Genomic DNA, 27297 nt, shown 5'->3' with positions numbered 1-27297 from the left:
ATTTCTTCTCCCAGAGGGTTGTGAATCTGTGGAATTCTCTGCCCAAGGAAGCAGTTGAGGCTAGCTCATTGAATGTATTCAAATCACAGATAGATAGATTTTTAACCAATAAGGGAATTAAGGGTTACGGGGAGCGGGCGGGTAAGTGGAGCTGAGTCCACAGCCAGATCAGCCATGATCTTGTTGAATGGCGGAGCAGGCTCGAGGGGCTAGATGGCCTACTTCTGTTCCTAATTCTTATGTTCTTATGTTCTTATGTATATCCAGTGTCCATTGTTGGCCTCTGTCCGCTTGACCAGTGAAATCCGTTCAGGGTTTGAAATATCGCTGAACTTTCATCTCGTGTACCCCACTTTTCACACTCCCCCAGCCCGTGTACACACGTTTCACACTCTCCCAGCCCGTGTACCACGTTTCACACTCCCCCAGCCCGTGTACACACGTTTCACACTCCCCCAGCCCGTGTACCCACGTTTCACACTCCCCCAGCCCGTGTACCCCTGTATCACACTCCCCCAGCCCGTGTACACACGTTTCACACTCCCCCAGCCCGTGTACCCCTGTATCACACTCCCCCAGCCCGTGTACCACGTTTCACACTCCCCCAGCCTGTGTACCCACGTTTCACACTCCCCCAGCCCGTGTACCCACGTTTCACACTCCCCCAGCCCGTGTACCCCTGTATCACACTCCCCCAGCCCGTGTACCACGTTTCACACTCCCCCAGCCCGTGTACCCACGTTTCACACTCCCCCAGCCCGTGTACCCACGTTTCACACTCCCCCAGCCCGTGTACCCCTGTATCACACTCCCCCAGCCCGTGTACACACGTTTCACACTCCCCCAGCCCGTGTACCCCTGTATCACACTCCCCCAGCCCGTGTACCCACGTTTCACACTCCCCCAGCCCGTGTACCACGTTTCACACTCCCCCAGCCCGTGTACCCACGTTTCACACTCCCCCAGCCCGTGTACCCCTGTATCACACTCCCCCAGCCCGTGTACCCACGTTTCACACTCCCCCAGCCCGTGTACCCCTGTATCACACTCCCCCAGCCCGTGTACCCCTGTATCACACTCCCCCAGCCCGTGTACCCCTGTATCACACTCCCCCAGCCCGTGTACCTACGTTTCACACTCCCCCAGCTCGTGTACCCACGTTTCACACTCCCCCAGCTTGTGTACCCCTGTTTCACACTCCCCCAGCCCGTGTACCCACGTTTCACACTCCCCCAGCTCGTGTACCCACGTTTCACACTCCCCCAGCTTGTGTACCCCTGTTTCACACTCCCTCAGCTCGTGTACCCCTGTTTCACACTTGCCCAGCTCGTGTACTCCCGGGTTGTCTGATATTTCCATCACGTAGAGTTTCAGGCCATGGTAACTTTTGCCGATGCTGTAAATGCGTGTAATGTTCGGACACAGATTGCGAACATCCCTCATTACCTGAGACACAGGGAATGGAGTATCAACATAACCATAAACATCAGAAATAGGAGCAGGAGTCGGCCACCTGGCCCCTCGAGCCTACTCCGCCATTTAATACGATCATGGCTGATCTGATCATGGACTCAGCTCCACTTCCCCGCCCGCTCCCCATAACCCTTTACTCCCTTATCGCTCAAAAATCTGTCCATCTCCGCCTTAAATATATTCAATGACCCAGCCTCCACAGCTCTCTGGGGCAGAGAATTCCACAGATTTACAACCCCCTGAGAGAAGACATTCCTCCTCATCTCAGTTTTAAATGGACGGCCCCTTATTCTGAGACTATGCCCCTAGTTCTAGATGCCCACACGAGGGGAAACATCCTCTCTGTCATGTATGTAACCACAATGTAACACCACTGTATTACTGTATACACTCAACCTAGATGCACACCTTGACCACAAGGGGTGAACTTGTGGGAGACACTCCTTACCTGTCACCCAGGTATAAAAAGGGAGGTCCCACACAGGGTCATCGTCTTTGGAGTCCTGTGAATAAAGAGTTCAGGTCCCAGAGTGACCTTGTCCCCAGAATGTGCCTCATGTGGTTTCATACTGTAGAGTAAGGACTTTACACTCTCTGCATCCACCTTGTCACACCCCCTCAGAAACTTATACGTTTCAAAAAGATCACCTCTCAGTCAACATCAGGGAAACATGGGGGAGGGTAACGGAGGGGAGAATAACGCAGGGAGTTAATGCAGGGGGTCAACGGGGGCTAACGGGAGGGTAACAGGGGAGAGGGGGTAAGAGGGAGGGGAGGGGTACTTGTAACAACCTCATTGTGGGGTTGCTATGCCTCGATAACCCGCTTCGGATAACCTCCCGACCCACAGTGCAAGATCCCAGTCAACCCGGGCGCATGATCTCGGTCCTCACCCGTCTCAGCCCCTCGTAGTCGTGGTGTTTGAAATCCAGGTCGTCGGAGCTGGTCTGTTTCTTCTTCCAGTAATAAAAATTATTGGGATCTGGGGAGAGAGTCAGATAAAATAACCTTAGAGTGAGAGACAGGGAGAGAGGGAGAGGGGAGGGGGAGTGGGAGAGGGGGAGTGGGAGAGAGGGGGAGTGAACATAAGAACATAAGAATTAGGAACAGGAGTAGGCCATCTAGCCCCTCGAGCCTGCTCTGCCATTCAACAAGATCATGGCTGATCTGGCCGTGGACTCAGCTCCACTTACCCGCCCGCTCCCCGTAACCCTTAATTCCCTTATTGGTTAAAAATCTATCTATCTGTGACTTGAATACATTCAATGAGCTAGCCTTAACTGCTTCCTTGGGCAGAGAATTCCACAGATTCACAACCCTCTGGGAGAAGAAATTCCTTCTCAACTCGGTTTTAAATTAGCTCCCCCGTATTTTGAGGCTGTGCCCCCTAGTTCTAGTCTCCCCGACCAGTGGAAACAACCTCTCTGCCTCTATCTTGTCTATCCCTTTCATTATTTTAAATGTTTCGATAAGATCACCCCTCATCCTTCTGAACTCCAACGAGTAAAGACCCAGTCTACTCACTCAATCTATCATCATAAGGTAACCCCCTCATCTCCGGAATCAGCCTAGTGAATCGTCTCTGTACCCCCTCCAAAGCCAGTATATCCTTCCTTAAGTAAGGTGACCAAAACTGCATGCAGTACTCCAGGTGCGGCCTCACCAATACCCTATACAGTTGCAGCAGGACCTCCCTGCTTTTGTACTCCATCCCTCTCGCAATGAAGGCCAACATTCCATTCGCCTTCCTGATTACCTGCTGCACCTGCAAACTAACTTTTTGGGATTCATGCACAAGGACCCCCAGGTCCCTCTGCACCACAACATGTTGTAATTTCTCCCCATTCAAATAATATTCCTTTTTACTGTTTTTTTCCCAAGGTGGATGACCTCACACTTTCCGACATTGTATCCCATCTGCCAAACCTTAGCCCATTCACTTAACCTATCCAAATCTCTTTGCAGCCTCTCTGTGTCCTCTACACAACCCGCTTTCCCACTAATCTTTGTGTCATCTGCAAATTTTGTTACACTACACTCTGTCCCCTCTTCCAGGTCATCTATGTATATTGTAAACAGTTGTGGTCCCAGCACCGATCCCTGTGGCACACCACTAACCACTGATTTCCAACCCGAAAAGGACCCATTTATCCCGACTCTCTGCTTTCTGTTCGCCAGCCAATTCTCTATCCATGCTAATACATTTCCTCTGACTCCACGTATCTCTATCTTCTGCAGTAACCTTTTGTGTGGCACCTTATCGAATGCCTTTTGGAAATCTAAATACACCACATCCATCGGTACACCTCTATCCACCATGCTCGTTATATCCTCAAAGAATTCCAGTAAATTAGTTAAACATGATTTCCCTTCATGAATCCATGGTGCATCTGCTTAATTGCACTATTCCTATCCAGATGTCCCGCTATTTCTTCCTTAATAGTTTGAAGGGAGTGGGAGAGTGGGAGAGTGGGAGAGTGAGAGAGGGAGAGAGGGAGAGAGACAGCAAGAGAGAGGGAGAGGGGAGAGAGGGAGATGGAGAGATTGAGAGATGGAGAAAGAGAGAGAGAGACAGACAGAGAGGGAGACAGAGACAGAGGCCGACAAGAGGCCCATCAGTCGCAGTCGGGGAGTGGGAGAGCGAGGAGGAGGAACAGTATCGAGTCGGGAGGCCAGCTGGTGCAGCGGCAGCGGGGAGAGAAGGCAAAAAAGAAGTAGAAAGAAATTGAAAGGTGACGTCACAGCCAAGGGGGTAAGTGATTGGTGAGTAGCTTTTCTTTTCTTCATCAGTAAGTAATCTTTAGCATTGTTGTTTTCAAATTAAGTTAATCCAAGGGTTAAGTCGTGGCAGGAGAGCTCGGACACGTGTTATGCTCCTCCTGTACGATGTGGGAAGTCAGGGACGCTTCCGGTGTCCCTGACGACTACGTGTGCGGGAGGTGTATCTGCCTGCAGCTCCTGACAGACCACATTGCAGCACTGGAGCTGCGGGTGGATTCACTCTGGAGCATCCACGATGCTGAGAATGACGTGAACAGCACATTTAGTGAGTTGGTCTTACCGCAGGAGAAGGGTACACAGCCAGATAGGGAATGGGTGACCAACAGGAAGAGCAGTGGAAGGAAGGTAGTGCAGGGGTCCCCTGCGGTCATCCCCCTGCAAAACAGATACACCGCTTTGAGTACTGTTGAGGGGGATGACTTATCAGGGGAGGGCAGCAGCAGCCAAGTTCATGGCACCGTGGCTGACTCTGCTGCACAGGAGGGCAGGAAAAAGAGTGGGAGAGCAATAGTGATAGGGGACTCTATTGTAAGGGGAATAGATAGGCATTTCTGCGGCTGCAACCGAGACTCCAGGATGGTATGTTGCCTCCCTGGTGCAAGGGTCAAGGATGTCTCGGAGCGGGTGCAGGACATTCTGAAAAGGGAGGGTGAACAGCCAGTTGTCGTGGTGCATATAGGTACCAACGATATAGGTAAAAAACGGGATGACGTCCTACGAGACGAATTTAGGGAGCTAGGAGTTCAATTAAAAAGTAGGACCTCAAAAGTAATAATCTCAGGATTGCTACCACTGCCACGTGCTAGTCAGTGCAGAAATCGCAGGATAGCTCAGATGAATACGTGGCTTGAGAAATGGTGCAGAAGGGAGGGATTCAAATTCCTGGGACATTGGAACCGGTTCTGGGGGAGGTGGGACCAGTACAAACCGGACGGTCTGCACCTGGGCAGGACCGGAACCAATGTCCCAGGGGGAGTGTTTGCAAGTACTGTTGGAGAGGGGTTAAACTAATATGGCAGGGGGATGGGAACCTATGCCGGGAGACAGAGGGAAGTAGAATGGGGGCAGAAGCAAAAGATAGAAAGAAGAAAAGTAAAAGTGGAGGGCAGAGAAACCCAAGGCAAAAAGCAAAAAGGGCCACATTACAGCAAAATTCTAAAGAGGCAAAGTGTGTTAAAAAGACAAGCCTGAAGGCTCTGTGCCTCAATGCGAGGAGTATTCGGAATAAGGTGGATGAATTAACTGCGCAGACAGCAGTTAACGGATATGATGTAATTGGCATCATGGAGACATGGCTCCAGGGTGACCAAGGCTGGAAACTCAACATCCAGGGGTATTCAACATTTAGAAAGGATAGGCAGAAAGGAAAAGGAGGTGGGGTGGCGTTGCTGGTTAAAGAGGAAATTAATGCAATAGTAAGGAAGGACATTAGCTTGGATGATGTGGAATCGGTATGGGTGGAGCTACGGAATACCAAAGGGCAGAAAACGCTAGTGGGAGTTGTGTACAGACCACCAAACAGTAGTAGTGATGTTGGGGACAGCATCAAACAAGAAATTAGAGATGTGTGCAATAAAGGTACAGCAGTTATCATGGGCAACTTTAATCTACATATTGATTGGACTAACCAAACTGGTAGCAATGCGGTGGAGGAGGATTTCCTGGAGTGTATTTGGGATGGTTTTCTCGACCAATATGTCGAGGAACCAACCAGAGAGCTGGCCATCCTAGACTGGGTGATGTGTAATGAGAAAGGACTAATTAACAATCTTGTTGCGTGAGGCCCCTTGGGGAAGAGTGACCATAATATGGTAGAATTCTTTATTAAGATGGAGAGTGACACAGTTAATTCAGAAACTAGGGTCCTGAACTTAAGGAAAGGTAACTTCGATAGTAGGAGACGTGAATTGGCTAGAATAAACTGGCTAATGATAACTAAAGGGTTAACGGTGGATAGACAATTGCAAACATTTAAAGATCACATGGATCAACTTCAACAATTGTACATCCCTGTCTGGAGTAAAAATAAAATGGGGAAGGTGGCTCAACTATGGTTATGAAGGGAAATTAGGGATAGTGTTAAATCCAAGCAAGAAGCATGTAAATTGGCCAGATAAAGCATCAAACCTGAGGACTGGGAGAAATTTGGAATACTGCAGAGGAGGACAAAGGGTTTAATTACGAGGGGGCAACTAGAGTATGAGAGGAAGCTTGCTGGGAACATAAAAACTGACTGCAAAAGCTTCTATAGATATGGGAAGAGAAAAAGATTAGTGAAGACAAACGTAGGTCCCTTGCAGTCAGAATCAGGTGAATTTATAATGGGGAACAAAGAAATGGCAGACCAATTGAACAAATACTTTGGTTTTGTCTTCACGAAGGAAGACACAAATAACCTTCCGGAAATACTGGGGGACCGAGAGTCTAGTGAGAAGGAGGAACTGAAGGATATCCGTATAAAGCGGGAAATAGTGTTGGGGAAATTGATGGGATTGAAGGCCGATAAATCCCCGGGGCCTGATAGTCTGCATCCCAGAGTACTTAAGGAAGTGGCCATCGAAATAGTGGATGCATTGGTGATCATTTTCCAACAGTCTATCGACTCTGGATCAGTTCCTATGGACTGGAGGGTAGCTAATGTAACACCACTTTTTAAAAAAGGAGGGAGAGAGAAAGCGGGTAATTATAGACCAGTTAGCCTGACATCAGTAGTGGGGAAAATGTAGGAATCAATTATTAAAGATGAAATAGCAGCACATTTGGAAAGCAGTGACAGGATCGGTCCAAGTCAGCATGGATTTATGAAAGGGAAGTCAGACTTGACAAATCTTCTGGAATTTTTTGAGGATGTAACTAGCAGAGTGGACAAGGGAGAACCAGTGGATGTGGTGTATTTGGACTTTCAAAAGGCTTTTGACAAGGTCCCACACAAGAGATTGGTGTACAATATCAAAGCACATGGTATTGGGGGTAATGTACTGACGTGGATAGAGAACTGGTTGGCAGACAGGAAGCAGAGAGTCGGGATAAACGGGTCCTTCTCAGAATGGCAGACAGTGACTAGTGGAGTGCCGCAGGGCTCAGTGCTGGGACCACAGCTCTTTACAATATAAATTAATGATTTAGATGAAGGAATTGAGTGTAATATCTCCAAGTTTGCAGATGACACTAAACTGGGTGGCGGTGTGAGCTGTGAGAAGGATGCTAAGAGGCTGCAGGGTGACTTGGACAGGTTAGGCGAGTGGGCAAATACATGGCAGATGCAGTATAATGTGGATAAATGTGAGGTTATCCACTTTGGGGGCAAAAACACGAAGGCAGAATATTATCTGAATGGCGGCAGATTAGGAAAAGGGGAGGTGCAACAAGACCTGGGTGTCATGGTACATCAGCCATTGAAAGTTGGCATGCAGGTACAGCAGGCGGTGAAGAAGGCAAATGGTATGTTGGCCTTCATAGCTAGGGGATTTGAGTATAGGAGCAGGGAGGTCTTACTGCAGTTGTACAGGGCCTTGGTGAGGCCTCACCTGGAATATTGTGTTCAGTTTTGGTCTCCTAATCTGGGGAAGGACGTTCTTGCTATTGAGGGAGTGCAGCGAAGGTTCACCAGACTGATTCCCGGGATGACTGGACTGACATTTGAGGAGAGACTGGATCAACTGGGCCTTTATACACTGGAGTTTAGAAGGATGAGAGGGGATCTCATAGAAACATATAAAATTCTGACGGGACTGGAAAGGTTAGATGCAGGAAGAATGTTCCTGATGTTGGGGAAGTCCAGAACCAGGGGACACAGTCTTAGGATAAGGGGTAGGCCATTTAGGACTGAGATGAGGAGAAACTTCTTCACTCAGAGAGTTGTTAACCTGTGGAATTCCCTGCTGCAGAGAGTTGTTGATGCCAGTTCATTGGATGTATTCAAGAGGGAGTAAGATATGGCCCTTACCGCTAAAGGGATCAAGGGTTATGGAGAGAGAGCAGGAAAGGGGTACTGAGGGAATGATCAGCCATGATCTTATTGAATGGTAGTGCAGGCTCGAAGGGCCGAATGGCCTACTCCTGCACCTATTTTCTATGTTTCTATGTTTCGATAAGACAGAGGGAGATAGACAGAGAGCGAGAGAGAGAGTGAGAGAGTGAGAGTGAGAGGGAGAGGGAGAGGGAGAGAGGGAGAGAGGGAGAGAGGGAGAGAGGGAGAGAGGGAGAGAGGGAGAGAGGGAGAGAGGGAGGGGGAGAGAGGTACCTGGAAGTGGACAGCCGACAATCTCCGCCCGCAGACAGATGGTGCCGTTGGGATACCAGGTCTGGGGGTTTATGCGGATGAATCGAGCCACAACGGGATTGAGGAGGGAATGTCCAACCGGAGTGTCCGGATCCCAGTTTGATTTGAAAATCTACCAGAGGAAAAAACACGGAACGGCATTAACTCACTCCCCGCAATCCCCACTTAGCCCCTTGCGACCCCCCACCCTGCACCCACCCCCCCGCTCCACCCCCACACACCCCGCAGCCCCCCTGCACTCTCCCCGCACCCCCACAACCCCTCACCCCGCACTGCACCCACCCACTCCCCCAGCCCCACTCCCCCCCACCCCGCACCACCCACACTCCCCCCGAACCCCCCCGCCTCAACCCCCCCCGCGAGCCTCCCCACCCCGAACACCCCCCGCCTCATCCCCCCGCGAGCCCCCCACCCCTAACCCCCCCGCCTCACCCCCCCCCCCCGCGAGCCCCCCACCCTGAACCCCCCCACCTCACCCCCCCCGCCCGAACCCCCCCGCCTCACGCCCCCCCCCGCGAGCCCCCCACCCCTAACCCCCCCGCCTCACCCCCCCCCCGCGAGCCCCCCACCCTGAACCCCCCCACCTCACCCCCCCCGCGAGCCCCCCACCCCGAACCCCCCCGCCTCACCCCCCCCTCCGCGCGAGCCCCCCCCCCCCACTCACGATGTCCTCGGTGCCGTTCCTGTACGGGGTCCAGGTGTAAGTATCGTTACTGAAGAGCAGTTTGAAGGAGGTGACCCAGTTCCAGCTAAAAAACACAGAGCATGAGGGGCAGGCCTCGGCATCGTCATGGTGACAGCCCATCGTAACCCCCCCATCGTAACCCCCCCATCGCAACCCCCCCATCGTAACCCCCCCATCGTAACCCCCCCATCGCAAACCCCCCCCACCGTAACCCCCCCATCGTAACCCCCCATCGTAAACCCCCCCATCGTAACCCCCCATCGTAACCCCCCCATCGTAACCCCCCCATCGTAAACCCCCCCATCGTAACCCCCCCATCGCAAACCCCCCCATCGTAAACCCCCCCATCGTAACCCCCCCATCGTAATCCCCCCATCGTAATCCCGCCCCCATCGCAAACCTCCCATCGTAACCCCCCCCATCGCAAACCCCCCCCATCGTAAACCTCCCATCGTAACCCCCCCCATCGCAAACCCCCCCATCGTAACCCCCCCATCGCAACCCCCCCCATCGTAAACCCCCCCATCGTAAACCCCCCCATCCCTCCTCCCCATCGTAATCCCGCCCCCATCGCAAACCTCCCATCGTAACCCAGACCATCATAAACCCCCCATTGTAAACCCCCCATCGTAACCCCCCCCATCGTAACCCCCCCCATCGTAAACCCCCCCATCGTAAGCCTCCCCATCGTAACCCCCCATCATAACCCCGCCCATCGTAACCCCCCCATCCCTCCTCCCCATCGTAACCCCGCCCATCGTAACCCCCCCATCGTAAACCCCCCATCGTAACCCCTCCATCCCTCCTCCCCATCATAACCCCGCCCATCGTAACTCCCCCATCGTAACCCCCCCATCGTAACCCCCCATCCCTCCTCCCCATCGTAAACCCCCCATCGTAAACCCCCCCATCGTAATCCCCCATCCCTCCTCCCCATCGTAACCCCACCATCGTAAACCCCCCATCGTAAACCCCCCCATCGTAACCCCCCATCCCTCCTCCCCATCGTAACCCCCCCATCCCTCCTCCCCATCGTAAACCCCCCATCGTAAACCCCCCCATCGTAACCCCCCATCCCTCCTCCCCATCGTAACCCCCCCATCATAACCCCGCCCATCGTAACCCCCCCATCGTAACCCCCCATCCCTCCTCCCCATCGTAACCCCCCATCGTAACCCCGCCCATCGTAACCCCCCCATCGTAAACCCCTACATCCCTCCTCCCCATCATAACCCCGCCCATCGTAACCCCCCCATTGTAACCCCCCATCCCTCCTCCCCATCGTAAACCCCCCATCGTAAACCCCCCCATCGTAATCCCCCATCCCTCCTCCCCATCGTAACCCCGCCATCGTAAACCCCCCATCGTAAACCCCCCCATCGTAACCCCCCATCCCTCCTCCCCATCGTAACCCCCCCATCCCTCCTCCCCATCGTAAAGCCCCCCATCGAAACCCCCCATCGTAAACCCCCCCATCGTAACCCCCCCATTGTAAACCCCCCATCGTAACCCCCCATCCCTCCTCCCCATCGTAACCCCGCCCATCGTAACCCCTCCCCCATCATAACCCCTCCCCATCCAATTCCCTCCCCCATAGAAGCCCCTCCCCCTGTACTTCTTCTCAGGCAGCCCCTCGTATCGAGGATGACTTGCTTCCTCGCCAAAAAAAAGGGATGAGTTCTCAGATGTTTCAGTGAAGGACCCGATGTTCCAGATCCTGAACTACATCCTGAAGGGTGGAAGATGCCTGTGGGTGGATTGTTTTAACGTGGGGTGACCGTTACACACCAGCCACCACACGGGGCTTGACAGAGCGAGGTCTTGGTCCAGGGGCAAGGGTTAACCCGGACCTGCTCTGCTGCACGGACCCAGTGTGCTCACATATCGAAGTGTGGGCTGGGCCCGTGCTGCCCCTCGGCCCTCGCCTCTCCTGGGCCCCGATCACCTCCCTCTACAGTCTCTCGCCGCTCCTTCACTCCGACCTTGTCCTGACCTCGCCCCGACCTCGCTGCTCCTGCTGTATCTGCCCACGCTTCTAAGGATAAGGGGTAAGCCATTTAGGACCGAGATGCGGAGGAACTTCTTCACCCAGAGAGTGGTGAACCTGTGGAATTCTCTACCACAGAAAGTTGTTGAGGCCAATTCACTAAATATATTCAAAAAGGAGTTAGATGTAGTCCTTACTACTCGGGGGAATCAAGGGGTATGGTGAGAAAGCAGGAATGGGGTACTGAAGTTGAATGTTCAGCCATGAACTCATTGAATGGCGGTGCAGGCTAGAAGGGCCGAATGGCCTACTCCTGCACCTATTTTCTATGTTTCTATGTTTCTATACACAATATTGTTCTTATTGACGTTTGAACAAATGCAAATGTTCATTTTGTGCCACCAAAAGGATTAACAAATGGTATAAATGCAGACTAGTTAGTTATGCTATAAGCACAGATCGACTATCAATTTTGGCCTGACATTAAATACTGGAATAAACTGCAGAAACCGTCGCTACACATTTTGTATTGACTGCTTGCTGTTGCCTACAAGCAAAAATCTGCAGCGAATATAAATTTACAAATTCAAGCATTAACAATAATATAAAAAACACCGATAATTAAACCTATATCTCATGGAGTAAAGTACGGACCAAACCATACTGGCAGGGCACAGGTTTAGTGATAAGTGCTTAGTAAACATTTCTATCTGGCAAGCAACAAAAGTCGTGCGTCATAGGCCCTATGACAGAGTCGCACAGTATCAATGGAATTACGCTGCAAGGATTTCCATCACTCTGCTGCTGTTATACATCTCTTTCAAGGATTTGCCAAATGTTTTATTTCAGCAGCACTCCTTTTACAGACCGTTTGTATTTAAAGCATTTTAAAATAGGAAATGATCATGTGATGAACTTTGAATAATCTACCGAAGCAGTTTTGGAATTTTTATAGCCCAAATATCGTTGAGTGCTGTCTTGTTTAAAAGCAGGAAGTAATACAGAGGTCATGAAGATCTTTCTGATGTGAATGTCGATGTATATGTGTTGTACATTAACTTTACCGCTGGATCCCAGGCAAAGCTCTTCCATCAGGCCCAGAACATAGGCATCGTATTCAGCCAGGACCCACTGGCCATGGGCCAACGATACTGGACAGAAAGAGCCTCATTATTAACCCACCGTACCCCTCCCCCAGTACATTAACCCACCGTACCCCTCCCCCAGTACATTAACCCATCGTACCCCTCCCCCAGTACATTAACCCACCGTACCCCTCCCCCAATACATTAACCCATCGTACCCCTCCCCCAGTACATTAACCCATCGTACCCCTCCCCCAGCACATTAACCCACCGTACCCCTCCCCCAATACATTAACCCATCGTACCCCTCCCCCAGTACATTAACCCATCGTACCCCTCCCCCAGTACATTAACCCATCGTACCCCTCCCCCAGCACATTAACCCACCGTACCCCTCCCCCACTACATTAACCCATCGTACCCCTCCCCCAGTACATTAACCCATCGTACCCCTCCCCCAGCACATTAACCCACCGTACCCCTCCCCCAATACATTAACCCATCGTACCCCTCCCCCAGTACATTAACCCACCGTACCCCTCCCCCAGTACATTAACCCACCGTACCCCTCCCCCAGTACATTAACCCATCGTACCCCTCCCCCAGCACATTAACCCACCGTACCCCTCCCCCAGTACATTAACCCACCGTACCCCTCCCCCAGTACATTAACCCATCGTACCCCTCCCCCAGCACATTAACCCACCGTACCCCTCCCCCAATACATTAACCCATCGTACCCCTCCCCCAATACATTAACCCACCGTACCCCTCCCCCAATACATTAACCCATCGTACCCCTCCCCCAGCACATTAACCCACCGTACCCCTCCCCCAATACATTAACCCATCGTACCCCTCCCCCAGTACATTAACCCACCGTACCCCTCCCCCAGTACATTAACCCACCGTACCCAACCCCAGCACATTAACCCACCGTACCCCTCCCCCAATACATTAACCCACCGTACCCCTCCCCCAGCACATTAACCCACCGTACCCCTCCCCCAATACATTAACCCATCGTACCCCTCCCCCAATACATTAACCCACCGTACCCCTCCCCCAATACATTAACCCATCGTACCCCTCCCCCAGTACATTAACCCATCGTACCCCTCCCCAAGTACATTAACCCATCGTACCCCTCCCCCAGTACATTAACCCACCGTACCCCTCCCCCAGTACATTAACCCATCGTACCCCTCCCCCAGTACATTAACCCATCGAACCCCTCCCCCAGTACATTAACCCATCGTAGCCCTCCCCCAGTACATTAACCCATCGAACCCCTCCCCCAGTACATTAACCCATCGTACCCCTCCCCCAGTACATTAACCCATCGTACCCCTCCCCCAGCACATTAACCCATCGTACCCCTCCCCCAATACATTAACCCACCGTACCCCTCCCCCAGCACATTAACCCACCGTACCCCTCCCCCAGTACATTAACCCATCGTACCCCTCCCCCAATACATTAACCCACCGTACCCCTCCCCCAATACATTAACCCACCGTACCCCTCCCCCACTACATTAACCCACCGTACCCCTCCCCCACTACATTAACCCACCGTACCCCTCCCCCAGCACATTAACCCACCGTACCCCTCCCCCAATACATTAACCCACCGTACCCCTCCCCCAGTACATTAACCCACCGTACCCCTCCCCCACTACATTAACCCATCGAACCCCTCCCCCACTACATTAACCCACCGTACCCCTCCCCCAGTACATTAACCCACCGTACCCCTCCCCCAGTACATTAACCCACCGTACCCCTCCCCCACTACATTAACCCATCGAACCCCTCCCCCACTACATTAACCCACCGTACCCCTCCCCCACTACATTAACCCACCGTACCCCTCCCCCAGTACATTAACCCACCGTACCCCTCCCCCAATACATTAACCCACCGTACCCCTCCCCCAGTACATTAACCCATCGTACCCCTCCCCCAGTACATTAACCCATCGTACCCCTCCCCCAGTACATTAACCCATCGTACCCCTCCCCCAGTACATTAACCCACCGTACCCCTCCCCCAGTACATTAACCCATCGTACCCCTCCCCCAGTACATTAACCCATCGTACCCCTCCCCCAGTACATTAACCCACCGTACCCCTCCCCCAGTACATTAACCCACCGTACCCCTCCCCCAGTACATTAACCCATCGAACCCCTCCCCCAGTACATTAACCCACCGTACCCCTCCCCCAGTACATTAACCCACCGAACCCCTCCCCCAGTACATTAACCCATCGAACCCCTCCCCCAGTACATTAACCCACCGTACCCCTCCCCCACTACATTAACCCACCGTACCCCTCCCCCAGTACATTAACCCACCGTACCCCTCCCCCAGTACATTAACCCATCGTACCCCTCCCCCAGTACATTAACCCATCGTACCCCTCCCCCACTACATTAACCCATCGAACCCCTCCCCCACTACATTAACCCACCGTACCCCTCCCCCAGTACATTAACCCATCGTACCCTCCCCCAGTACATTAACCCATCGAACCCTTCCCCCAATACATTAACCCACCGTACCCCTCCCCCACTACATTAACCCACCGTACCCTCCCCCACTACATTAACCCACCGTACCCCTCCCCCACTACATTAATCTATCGTATTCCTCCCCCAGTACATTAACCCATCATATCCCTCCCCAGTACATTAACCCACCGTATCCCTCCCCCAGTACATTAATCCATCGTATTCCTCCCCCAGTACATTAACCCATCATATCCCTCCCCAGTACATTAACCCATTGTACCCATCCCCCGTTAAAACCCACTCCCCCAGTACATTAACCCATCGAATCCCTCCCCCAGTACATTAACCCATCGAACCCCTCCCCCAGTACATTAACCCATCGTACCCCTCCCCCGGTACATTACCACACCGTACCCCTCTCCGTCAAAACCCCCTCCCCAGTACATTAACCCATCGTTACCCCTCCCCCAGTACATTAACCCATTGTGCCCCTCCCCCAGTACATTAACCCATTGTGCCCCTCCCCCAGTACATTAACCCATCGAAGCCCCTCCCTCTAGTATGAGGGGCTAGGAAAAATAATGGAATCCCCAGAGGCCGGGTCTCTTTTCTCTTGAAAATAGGTGGCTGAGGGGTGACCAAATAGAGGTCTTTAAAATGATGAAAGGGTTTGATAGAGTGGATACAGAGAGAGTGTTTCCACTTGTGGGGAAGAGTATAACTGGAGACCATCAATATAAGATAGTCACCCAGAAATCCAATAATGAATTCAGAAAAACATTCTTTATCCAGAGAGCGGTGAGAATGTGGGACTCGCTCCCCCAGGGAGGGGTTGAGGCAAATAGTATCGATGTATTTAAGGGGAGGCTGGACAAGCCAATGAGGGATAAGGGAATAGAGGGTTATGGTGATAGATTTAGATGAGGAAAGATGGGAGGAGGCTCGAGTGGAACATAAACGCCGGCATGGACTGGTTGGGCCGAATGGCCTGTTTCTGGGCCGTATATCCCGTGTAATTAACCCAATGAAGACACTCCCACCTCATTGTGTCAGATTTAATTTAATCCAATGTCTTGTCCCAATTCTCGCCCTGAGGAGTGAGGAAAGTCCATGTGGCCATCCATCAGGACTGCAGGCATACTGTCCCGTGTGTGAGTGGCAAGGGGGCGGGGCTAGCCAACGACTAGATGTTGTGATGTCACAACGGCCAGAGACCGTGTGCTGGGAGTATTCCCTCGTCCCAGATACTGCTCTGGGAGGGGGCACCCTACACCCTAAACTCTAAACCCTCCACCCCACACCTCAGTCGGAGGAGTTCGGGCAGTCCGGGGAGCATCGAGAGGCATGTAAAGGCCCAGCCGGTGCAGCTACAGGGTGAGAGAGCAAAAAAGTAGAAAGAAATCGAAAGGTGACGTCACAGCCAAGGGGGTAAGTGATTGGCTGGTGATTGGTAAGTAGTTTTTCTTTTTTCTTTTCTCTATCAGTAAGTAACCTTTAGCATTGTTGTTGCCAATTTAAGTGTATCTACGGGTTAAGACATGGCAGGAGAGCTCGGTCACGTGTTATGCTCCTCCTGTACCATGTGGGAACTCAGGCACGTCTCCAGTGTCCCTGATGGCTACGTGTGTGGGAAGCGCATCCACCTCCAGCTCCTGACAGACCGCATTGCGGCAGTGAATCTACGGGTGGATTCACTCTGGAGCATCCATGATGCTGAGAATGATGTGAATAGCACGTTTAGTGAGTTGGAATTACCGCAGGTAAAGGGTACACAGCCAGATAGGGAATGGAAGACCAACAAGAAGAGCAGTGCAAGGAAGGTAGTGCAGGGGTCCCCAGCGGTCATCCTCCTGCAACACAGATACACCGCTTTGGGTGATTTTGAGGGGGATGACTCATCAGGGGAGGGCAGCAGCAGCCAAGTTCATGGCACCATGGGTGGCTCTGCTGTACAGGAGGGCAGGAAAAAGAGTGGGAGAGCAGGGCATTCTGAAAAGGGAGGGTGACAGCCAGTTGTCGTGGTGCATATAGGTACCAACGATATAGGTAAAAAACGGGATGAGGTCCTACGAGATGAATTTAAGGAGCTAGGAGCTAAATTAGAAAGTAGGACCTCAAAAGTAGTAATCTCAGGATTGCTACCAGTGCCACGTGCTAGTCAGAGTAGGAATCGCAGGATAGCGCAGATGAATACGTGGCTTGAGCAGTGGTGCAGCAGGGAGGGATTCAAATTCCTGGGGCATTGGAACCGGTTCTGGGGGAGGTGGGACCAGTACAAACCGGACGGTCTGCACCTGGGCAGGACCGCAACCAATGTCCTCGGGGGAGTGTTTGCTCGTGCTGTTGGGGAGAAGTTAAACTAATATGGCAGGGGGATGGGAACCTATGCAGGGAGACAGAGGGAAATAAAATGGAGGCAGAAGCAAAAGATAGAAAGGAGAATAGTAAAAGTGGAGGGCAGAGAAACCCAAGGCAGAAAACAAAAAGGGCCACATTACAGCAAAATTCTAAAGGGGCAAAGTGTGTTAAAAAGATAAGCCTGAAGGCTCTGTGCCTCAATGCGAGGAGTGTTCGGAATAAAGTGGACGAATTAACTGCGCAGATAGCAGTTAACGGATATGATGTAATTGGCATCACGGAGACATGGCTCCAGGGTGACCAAGGCTGGGAACTCAACATCCAGGGGTATTCAACATTTAGGAAGGATAGACAGAAAGGAAAAGGAGGTGGGGTGGCGTTGCTGGTTAAAGAGGAAATTAATGCAATAGTAAGGAGGGACATTAGCCTGGATGATGTGGAATCGGTATGGGTGGAGCTACGGAATACCAAAGGGCAGATAACGCCAGTGGGAGTTGTGTACAGATCACCAAACAGTAGTAGTGAGATTGGGGACAGCATCAAACAAGAAATTAGGGATGCGTGCAATAAAGGCACAGCAGTTATCATGGGTGACTTTAATCTACATATTGATTGGGCTAACCAAACTGGTAGCAATACGGTGGAGGAGGATTTCCTGGAGTGTATTAGGAATGGTTTTCAAGGCCAATATGTCGAGGAACCAACTAGAGGGCTGGCCATCCTAGACTGGGTGATGTGTAATGAGAAAGGACTAATTAGCAACCTTGTTGTGCGAGGCCCCTTGGGGAAGAGTGACCATAATGTGGTAGAATTCTTTATTAAGATGGAGAGTGACACAGTTAATTCAGAAACTAGGGTCCTGAACTTAAGGAAAAGTAACTTCGACGGTATGAGGCATGAATTGGCTAGAATAGACTGACAAATGATACTTAAAGGGTTGACGGTGGATAGGCAATGGCAAACATTTAAATATCATTTGGATGAACTTCAGCAATTGTACATCCCTGTCTGGAGTAAAAATAAAACGGGGAAGGTGGCTCAACCGTGGCTAACAAGGGAAATTAAGGATAGTGTTAAATCCAAGGAAGAGGCATATAAATTGGCCAGAAAAAGTAACAAACCTGAGGACTGGGAGAAATTTAGAATTCAACAGAAGAGGACTAAGGGTTTAATTAAGAGGGGGAAAATAGTGTATGAGAGAAAGCTTGCTGGGGACATAAAAACTGACTGCAAAACCTTCTATAAATATGTGAAGAGAAAAAGATTAGTGAAGACAAACGTAGGTCCCTTGCAGTCGGATTCAGGTGAATTTATAATGGGGAACAAAGAAATGGCAGACCAATTGAACAAATAATTTGGTTCTGTCTTCACGAAGGAAGACACAAATAACCTTCCGAATGTACTAGGGAACAGTGGGTCTAGTGAGAAGGAGGAACTGAAGGATATCCTTATTGGTGGGAAATTGTGTTCGGGAAATTGATGGGATTGAAGGCCGATAAATCCCCGGGGCCGGATAGTCTGCTTCCCATAGTACTTAAGGAAGTGGCCCTAGAAATAGTGGATGCATTGGTGATCATTTTCCAACAGTCTATCAACTCTGGATCAGTTCCTATGGACTGGAGGGTAGCTAATGTAACACCACTTTTTAAAAAAGGAGGGAGAGAGAAAACGGGTAATTATAGACCGGTTAGCCTGACATCAGTAGTGGGGAAAATGTTGGAATCAATTATTAAGGATGAAATAGCAGCGCTTTTGGAAAGCAGTGACAGGATCGGTCCAAGTCAGCATGGATTTATGAAAGGGAAGTCAGACTTGACAAATCTTCTGGAATTTTTTGAGGATGTAACTAGTAGAGTGGACAAGGGAGAACCAGTGGATGTGGTGTGTTTGGACTTTCAAAAGGCTTTTGACAAGGTCCCACACAAGAGATTGGTGTGTAAAATTAAAGCATATGGTATTGGGGGTAATGTACTGACGTGGATAGAGAACTGGTTGGCAGACAGGAAGCAGAGAGTCGGGATAAACGGGTCCTTCTCAGAATGGCAGGCAGTGACTAGTGGAGTGCCGCAGGGCTCAGTGCTGGGACCCCAGCTATTTACAATATACATCAATGATTTAGATGAAGGAATTGAAAGTAATATCTCCAAGTTTGCAGATGACACTAAACTGGGTGGCGGTGTGAGCTGTGAGGAGGACGCTAAGAGGCTGCAGGGTGACTTGGACAGGTTAGGTGAGTGGGCAAATGCATGGCAGATGCAGTATAATGTGGATAAATGTGAGGTTATCCACTTTGGGGGCAAAAACACGAAGGCAGAATATTATCTGAATGGCGGCAGATTAGGAAAAGGGGAGGTGCAACGAGACCTGGGTGTCATGGTACATCAGTCATTGAAAGTTGGCATGTAGGTACAGCAGGTGGTGAAGAAGGCAAATGGTATGTTGGCCTTCATAGCGAGGGGATTTGAGTATAGGAGCAGGGAGGTCTTACTGCAGTTGTACAGGGCCTTGGTGAGGCCTCACCTGGAATATTGTGTTCAGTTTTGGTCTCCTAATCTGAGGAAGGACGTTCTTGCTATTGAGGGAGTGCAGCGAAGGTTCACCAGACTGATTCCAGGGATGACTGGACTGACATATGAGGAAAGACTGGATCAACTGGGCCTTTATACACTGGAGTTTAGAAGGATGAGAGGGGATCTCATAGAAACATATACGATTCTGATGGGACTGGACAGGTTAGATGCGGGAAGAATGTTCCCGATGTTGGGGAAGTCCAGAACCAGGGGATACGGTCTTAGGATAAAGGGTAAGCCATTTAGGACCGAGATGAGGAGAAACTTCTTCACACAGAGAGTTGTTAACCTGTGGAATTCCCGACCGCAGAGAGTTGTTGATGCCAGTTCATTGGATATATTCAAGAGGGAGTTAGATATGGCTCTTACGGCTAAAGGGATCAAGGGGTATGGAGAGAAAGCAGGAAAGGGGTACTGAGGGAATGATCAGCCATGATCTTATTGAATGGTGGTGCAGTCTCGAAGGGCCGAATGGCCTACTCCTGCACCTATTTTCTATGTTTCTATGTTTCTACACCCTACACTCCAAACCCCAAACCCCACACCCCAAGCCCCACACCCCAAGCCCCACACCCCGCACGCTACACCCCAAACCCCACACCCTACACCCCAAACCCCACACCCCACACCCCAAACCAACACCCCACACCCCAAACCCCACACCCCAAACCCCACACCCTACACGACAAACCCCAAACCCCACACCCCACACCCAACACCCCAAAACCGACACCCAACACCCCAAACCCCAAACCCAACACCTACACCCTACACCCCAAACCCCACACCCCACACCCTACACCCCAAACCCTACACCCCAAACCTCACACACTACACCCCAAACCCCACACCCTACACCCCAAACCCCAAACCCCACACCCCAAACCAACACCCCACACCCCAAACCCCACACCCCAAACCCCACACCCCAGACCCCACACCCCAAACCCCACACCCCACACCCCACACCCCAAACCGACACCTAACACCCCAAACCCCCACCCCAAACCCCACACCCCAAACCCCAAACCCAACACCTACACCCTACACCCCAAACCCCACACCCCACACCCTACACCCCACAACCCAACACCTACACCCTACACCCCACACCCCAAACCCCACACCCCAAACCCCACACCCTACACGACAAACCCCAAACCCCACACCCCACACCCCAAACCCCACACCCTACACGACAAACCCCAAACCCCACACCCCACACCCCAAACCCCACACCCAACACCCCAAACCGACACCTAACACCCCAAACCCCCACCCCAAACCCCACACCCCAAACCCCAAACCCAACACCTACACCCTACACCCCAAACCCCACACCCCACACCCTACACCCCAAACCCAACACCTACACCCTACACCCAAAACCCCAAACCTGACACCCCACACCCCACACATAAACCCCAAACCCCACACCTACACCCCACACCCAAAACCCCAAACCCCACACCTACACACCACACCCAAAACCCAAACCCCACACCTACACCCCACACCCAAAACCCCAAACCTGACACCCCACACCCCACACCCAAAACCCCAAACCCCACACCTACACACCACACCCAAAACCCCAAACCCCACACCTACACCCCACACCCAAAACCCCAAACCCCAAACCTACACCCCACACCCAAAACCCCAAACCCCACACCCTACACCTACACCCCACACCCCAAACCCCACACCCCAAACCCCACACCCCAGACCCCACACCCCAAACCCCACACCCCACACCCCACACCCCAAACCGACACCTAACACCCCAAACCCCCACCCCAAACCCCACACCCCAAACCCCAAACCCAACACCTACACCCTACACCCCAAACCCCACACCCCACACCCTACACCCCACAACCCAACACCTACACCCTACACCCCACACCCCAAACCCCACACCCCAAACCCCACACCCTACACGACAAACCCCAAACCCCACACCCCACACCCCAAACCCCACACCCTACACGACAAACCCCAAACCCCACACCCCACACCCCAAACCCCACACCCAACACCCCAAACCGACACCTAACACCCCAAACCCCCACCCCAAACCCCACACCCCAAACCCCAAACCCAACACCTACACCCTACACCCCAAACCCCACACCCCACACCCTACACCCCAAACCCAACACCTACACCCTACACCCAAAACCCCAAACCTGACACCCCACACCCCACACATAAACCCCAAACCCCACACCTACACCCCACACCCAAAACCCCAAACCCCACACCTACACACCACACCCAAAACCCAAACCCCACACCTACACCCCACACCCAAAACCCCAAACCTGACACCCCACACCCCACACCCAAAACCCCAAACCCCACACCTACACACCACACCCAAAACCCCAAACCCCACACCTACACCCCACACCCAAAACCCCAAACCCCAAACCTACACCCCACACCCAAAACCCCAAACCCCACACCCTACACCTACACCCCACACCCCAAACCCCACACCTGCACCCCAAACCCCACACCCTACACCTACACCCCACACCCCAAACCCCACACCTACACCCCAAACCCCACACCCTACACCCCAAACTCCACACCCCACACCCTACACCCCAAACCCCACACCATACACCCCAAACCCCACACCCCACACCCTACACCACAAACCTCACACCCTACACCCCAAACCCCACACCCTACACCCCAAACCCCAAACCCCACACCCTACACCCCAAACCCCACACCCTACACCCCAAACCTCACACCCTACACCCCAAACCCCACACCCTACACCCCAAACACCACACCCTACAACCCACACCCCAAACCCTACACCCCAAATCCCACACCCTACACCCCAAACACCACACCCTACATCCCAAACCCCACACCCCACACCCTACACCCCAAACCCCACACCCCAAACCCCACACCCTCCACCCCAAACCCCACACCCTACACTCCAAACCCCACACCCTACACCCCACACCCCAAACCCCACACCCTACACCCCAAACCCCACACTCCAAACCCCACACCCTACATCCCACACCCTACATACCACACCCTACACCCCAAACCCCACACCCCAAACCCCACACCCTACACCCCACACCTTACACCCCAAACCCCACACTCCAAACCCCACACCCTACATACCACACCCTACACCCCAAACCCCAAACCCCACACCCTACACCCCACACCTTACACCCCAAACCCCACACCCCACACCTACACCCCAAACCCTGCACCCCACACCCTGCACCCCACACCCCAAACCCCACACCCTACACCCCAAACCCCCCACCCCACACCCTACACCCCAAACCCCACACCCTCCCATGATCAAACAGAGGGAGAGTCTGAGCACACCATAGATCCATCAGATCAACACTCACATCTTAAACTTCAGAGAGAGAGAGAGAGAGAGAGACATGGTGGCGACTGTGAAAGAAAGAGGGAGATGAAGATGGTGACAGAGAGAGAGAGAGAGCGAGAGAGAGAGAGAGAGAGAGAGATGCAGGTGGGGACAGAGAGAGAGAGAGAGAGAGAGTATGATGCCCATTACTCACCTCCAGATGGAGTTCCTGCCCTGGGTGATCAATCCTGTGAATTTTGTCAATCGCCTGGCATTGACCTCAAGCCACTGGGACTTGTCCTCGTGTGCAGCACACCATGCTCCGTCATAGAAATCCCCGTCATTGATCCCAGCCTGAAATACAGACCCAGTCTGAACATCAGATACCCCAGCACAGGGACATACACACTCACATTTCTCCCACTCCGTCTTTCTCTCTCTGTCTGTGATATCTTCTTTACCACATCACAAACACACACATACATAAGATGGCTCTTTAAATGTCTTTAGCTTTGTTTTAATCTGTATAGATTGTGTAAAAAAAAAGTTATTTTGAGTTAATATTTTTGAAATCTAAATTGGTTGCAGTTGTAAAGTGATAATTACCACACTAAACTAATTGGGCACATGATTTATTCTGATTTAATTGTCACATGATCTTTGTATAATATGCCCCCTAGTTCTAGTCTCCCCGACCAGTGGAAACAACCTCTCCGCCTCTATCCTGTCTATCCCTTTCATGATTTTAAATGTTTCTATAAGATCACCCCTCATCCTTCTGAACTCCAACGAGTAAAGACCCAGTCTACTCAATCTATCATCATAAGGTAACTCCCTCATCTCCGGAATCAGCCTAGTGAATCGTCTCTGTACCCCCTCCAAAGCTAGTATATCCTTCCTTAAGTAAGGTGACCAAAACTGCATGCAGTACTCCAGGTGCGGCCTCACCAATACCCTGTACAGTTGCAGCAGGACCTCCCTGCTTTTGTACTCCATCCCTCTCGCAATGAAGGCCAACATTCCATTCGCCTTCCTGATTACCTGCTGCACCTGCAAACTATCATTTTGGGATTCATGCACAAGGATCCAAAAAGAGTTTCATGCACAAGGACCCCCAGATCCCTCTGCATCTCAGCATGTTGTAATTTCTCCCCATTCAAATAGTATTCCCTTTTACTGTTTTTTTTCCCCAAGGTGGATGACCTCACATTTTCCTACATTGTATTCCATCTGTCAAACCTTCGCCCATTCGCTTAACCTATCCAAATCTCTTTGCAGCCTCTCTGTGTCCTCTACACAACCCGCTTTCCCACTAATCTTTGTGTCATCTGCAAATTTTGTTACACTACACTCTGTCCCCTTTTCCAGGCCATCTATGTATATTGTATGTATGTATGCTTGGGGTTACTAGCCACCAGGTGGCGCCATTGTCGGAGGTCATTGGGCTGTACGCACGTGTGTCCAGCCCAGGTATAAAAGGCAAGCCATCATGTAATGTAATCACTTTGGGCCCTAATAAAGAAGAGTCAGGTTTGTACCTGTGTTAGTTTACAGTATTCAGTCTATCGAGTTATTACATACATAACAATTGGCGACGAGGTAACTCAAGAACAATCGCATGGAAAAATGAGCACAATTGGAATTCTGGAGAGATTCGTGGAGGGAGAGGACTGGGCAGATTTTGTACCTCGCCTGGACCAGTACGCCGTGGTCAACAAAATGGAGGAACCCACTGACGCAGTTAGGCTCAGGGTGGTCTTACTCACGGTTTGCGGTCCAAAAATCTATGGCCTCATAAAGAATCTTCTCTCTCCTGCAAGTCCAACGGACAAGGACAATGAGGAATTGTGTACTCTGGTACGTGACCATCTCAAACCAGAAGGCGGCATATCATCTCACGATAGCGATTCTACAAGCACGTTCATTCTGAGAGTCAGGATGTGTCAGAATTCGTTGCAGACCTAAGATGTCTAGCTGGGCCATGTAAGATCGAAGACGTGTTGGGAAACATGCTACGAGATTTCTTCATTAATAGGAATCAACATTAAGACGGATTACAAAAGTTTCTATAGATATTTAAAGAGAAAAAGGTTAGTAAAGACAAACGTAGGTCCCCTGCAGTCAGAATCAGGGGAAGTCATAACGGGGAACAAAGAAATGGCAGACCAATTGAACAAGTATTTTGGTTCGGTATTCACTAAGAAGGACACAAACAACCTTCCGGATATAAAAGGGGTCAGAGGGTCTAGTAAGGGGGAGGAACTGAGGGAAATCCTTATTAGTCGCGAAATTGTGTTGGGGAAATTGATGGGATTGAAGGCCGATAAATCCCCAGGGCCTGATGGACTGCATCCCAGAGTACTTAAGGAGGTGGCCTTGGAAATAGCGGATGCATTGACAGTCATTTTCCAACATTCCATTGACTCTGGATCAGTTCCTATGGAGTGGAGGGTAGCCAATGTAACCCCACTTTTTAAAAAAGGAGGGAGAGAGAAAACAGGGAATTATAGACCGGTCAGCCTGACATCGGTAGTGGGTAAAATGATGGAATCAATTATTAAGGATGTCATAGCAGCGCATTTGGAAATAGGTGACATGATATGTCCAGGTCAGCATAGATTTGTGAAAGGGAAATCATGCTTGACAAACCTTCTAGAATTTTTTGAGTATGTTTCCAGTAGAGTGGACAAGGGAGAACCAGTTGATGTGGTGTATTTGGACTTTCAGAAGGCTTTCGACAAGGTCCCACACAGGAGATTAATGTGCAAAGTTAAAGCACATGGGATTGGGGGTAGTGTGCTGACGTAGATTGAGAACTGGTTGGCAGACAGGAAGCAAAGAGTAGGAGTAAATGGGTACTTTTCAGAATGGCAGGCAGTGACTAGTGGGGTACCGCAAGGTTCTGTGCTGGGGCCCCAGCTGTTTACACTGTACATTAATGATTTAGACGAGGGGATTAAATGTAGTATCCCCAAATTTGCGGATGACACTAAGTTGGGTGGCAGTGTAAGCTGCGAGGAGGATGCTATGAGGCTGCAGAGTGACTTGGATAGGTTAGGTGAGTGGGCAAATGCATGGCAGATGAAGTATAATGTGGATAAATGTGAGGTTATCCACTTTGGTGGTAAAAACAGAGAGACAGACTATTATCTGAATGGTGACAGATTAGGAAAAGGGGAGGTGCAATGAGACCTGGGTGTCATGGTACATCAGTCATTGAAGGTTGGCATGCAGGTACAGCTGGCGGTTAAGAAAGCAAATGGCATGTTGGCCTTCATAGCAAGGGGATTTGAGTACAGGGGCAGGGAGGTGTTACTACAGTTGTACAGGGCCTTGGTGAGGCCTCACCGAGAGTATTGTGTACAGTTTTGGTCTCCTAACTTGAGGAAGGACATTCTTGCTATTGAGGGAGTGCAGCGAAGATTCACTAGACTGATTCCCGGGATGGTGGGACTGACCTATCAAGAAAGACTGGATCAACTGGGCTTGTATTCACTGGAGTTCAGAGAATTCCACAGGTTCACCACTCTCTGGGTGAAGAAGTTTCTCCTCATCTCGGTCCTAAATGGCTTACCCCTTATCCTTAGACTGTGACCCCTGGTAGCATCGAAGAGTTGGAGCTCCACGGCAAGTACTGTAAACAAGATTGCGTCGTCGCCTGGCAGAGCTGCTTATAGCAGGGCCTACTGGATTGCGTATGCGAAACCTGTAGCTGCTCAAAGTCCACCAACGGGTACGAATCCGATTTCACCCTGTTGGCGTTGTGGGGGCAATCATCGGCCTCATCAGTGTCGATTTAAACAGTACTCCTGTAACGGTTGTTCTAAAGTGGGGCACCTTCAGCGAATGTGTCCATAACTGAGCAAGCGTGCTGCGACTCACCACGTGGAAGATGACGACCAGTCCAGTGCGGACCTGGATATGCAAACTGAGATACCCGAGGAAGTGTATGGACTGTACTCATTCCTGACAAAGAACCAACCCATAATGGTTAATGTGAAACGAAATGGCGTGCCGGTATCAATGGAATTGGACACGGGTGTGAGTCAGTCGATAATGAACCAAAGGACATTCGACAAGCTGTGGGAGATTGAGGCAGTGAGGCCTAAGCTGAGTCCAGTCAATGCCAAGTTGCGTACTTACACCAAAGAACTCATACCGGTGATTGGCAGTGCAGTTGTCAAAGTGTCGTATGAGG

The 27297-nt window shown here is 51.2% G+C and overlaps 1 protein-coding gene across 1 annotated transcript in view; it reads right to left on the bottom strand.

Annotated features, from left to right (window-relative positions):
* The window catches only part of LOC139235316 (inactive carboxypeptidase-like protein X2), an 89275-nt gene that overhangs the window by 32271 nt on the left and 29707 nt on the right, over window positions 1–27297 (bottom strand). Inside the window, 5 exon segments of the mRNA XM_070866468.1 lie at window positions 1323–1446; window positions 2367–2455; window positions 8498–8648; window positions 9201–9285; window positions 23314–23453. Coding sequence (XP_070722569.1) covers window positions 1323–1446; window positions 2367–2455; window positions 8498–8648; window positions 9201–9285; window positions 23314–23453 — 589 coding nt within the window.

The sequence above is a fragment of the Pristiophorus japonicus genome, chromosome 2 (genome assembly GCF_044704955.1).
Source record: "Pristiophorus japonicus isolate sPriJap1 chromosome 2, sPriJap1.hap1, whole genome shotgun sequence".
Classification (NCBI taxonomy): Eukaryota; Metazoa; Chordata; class Chondrichthyes; family Pristiophoridae; genus Pristiophorus; species Pristiophorus japonicus.
This window is presented reverse-complemented; position numbering and strand designations above follow the sequence as displayed.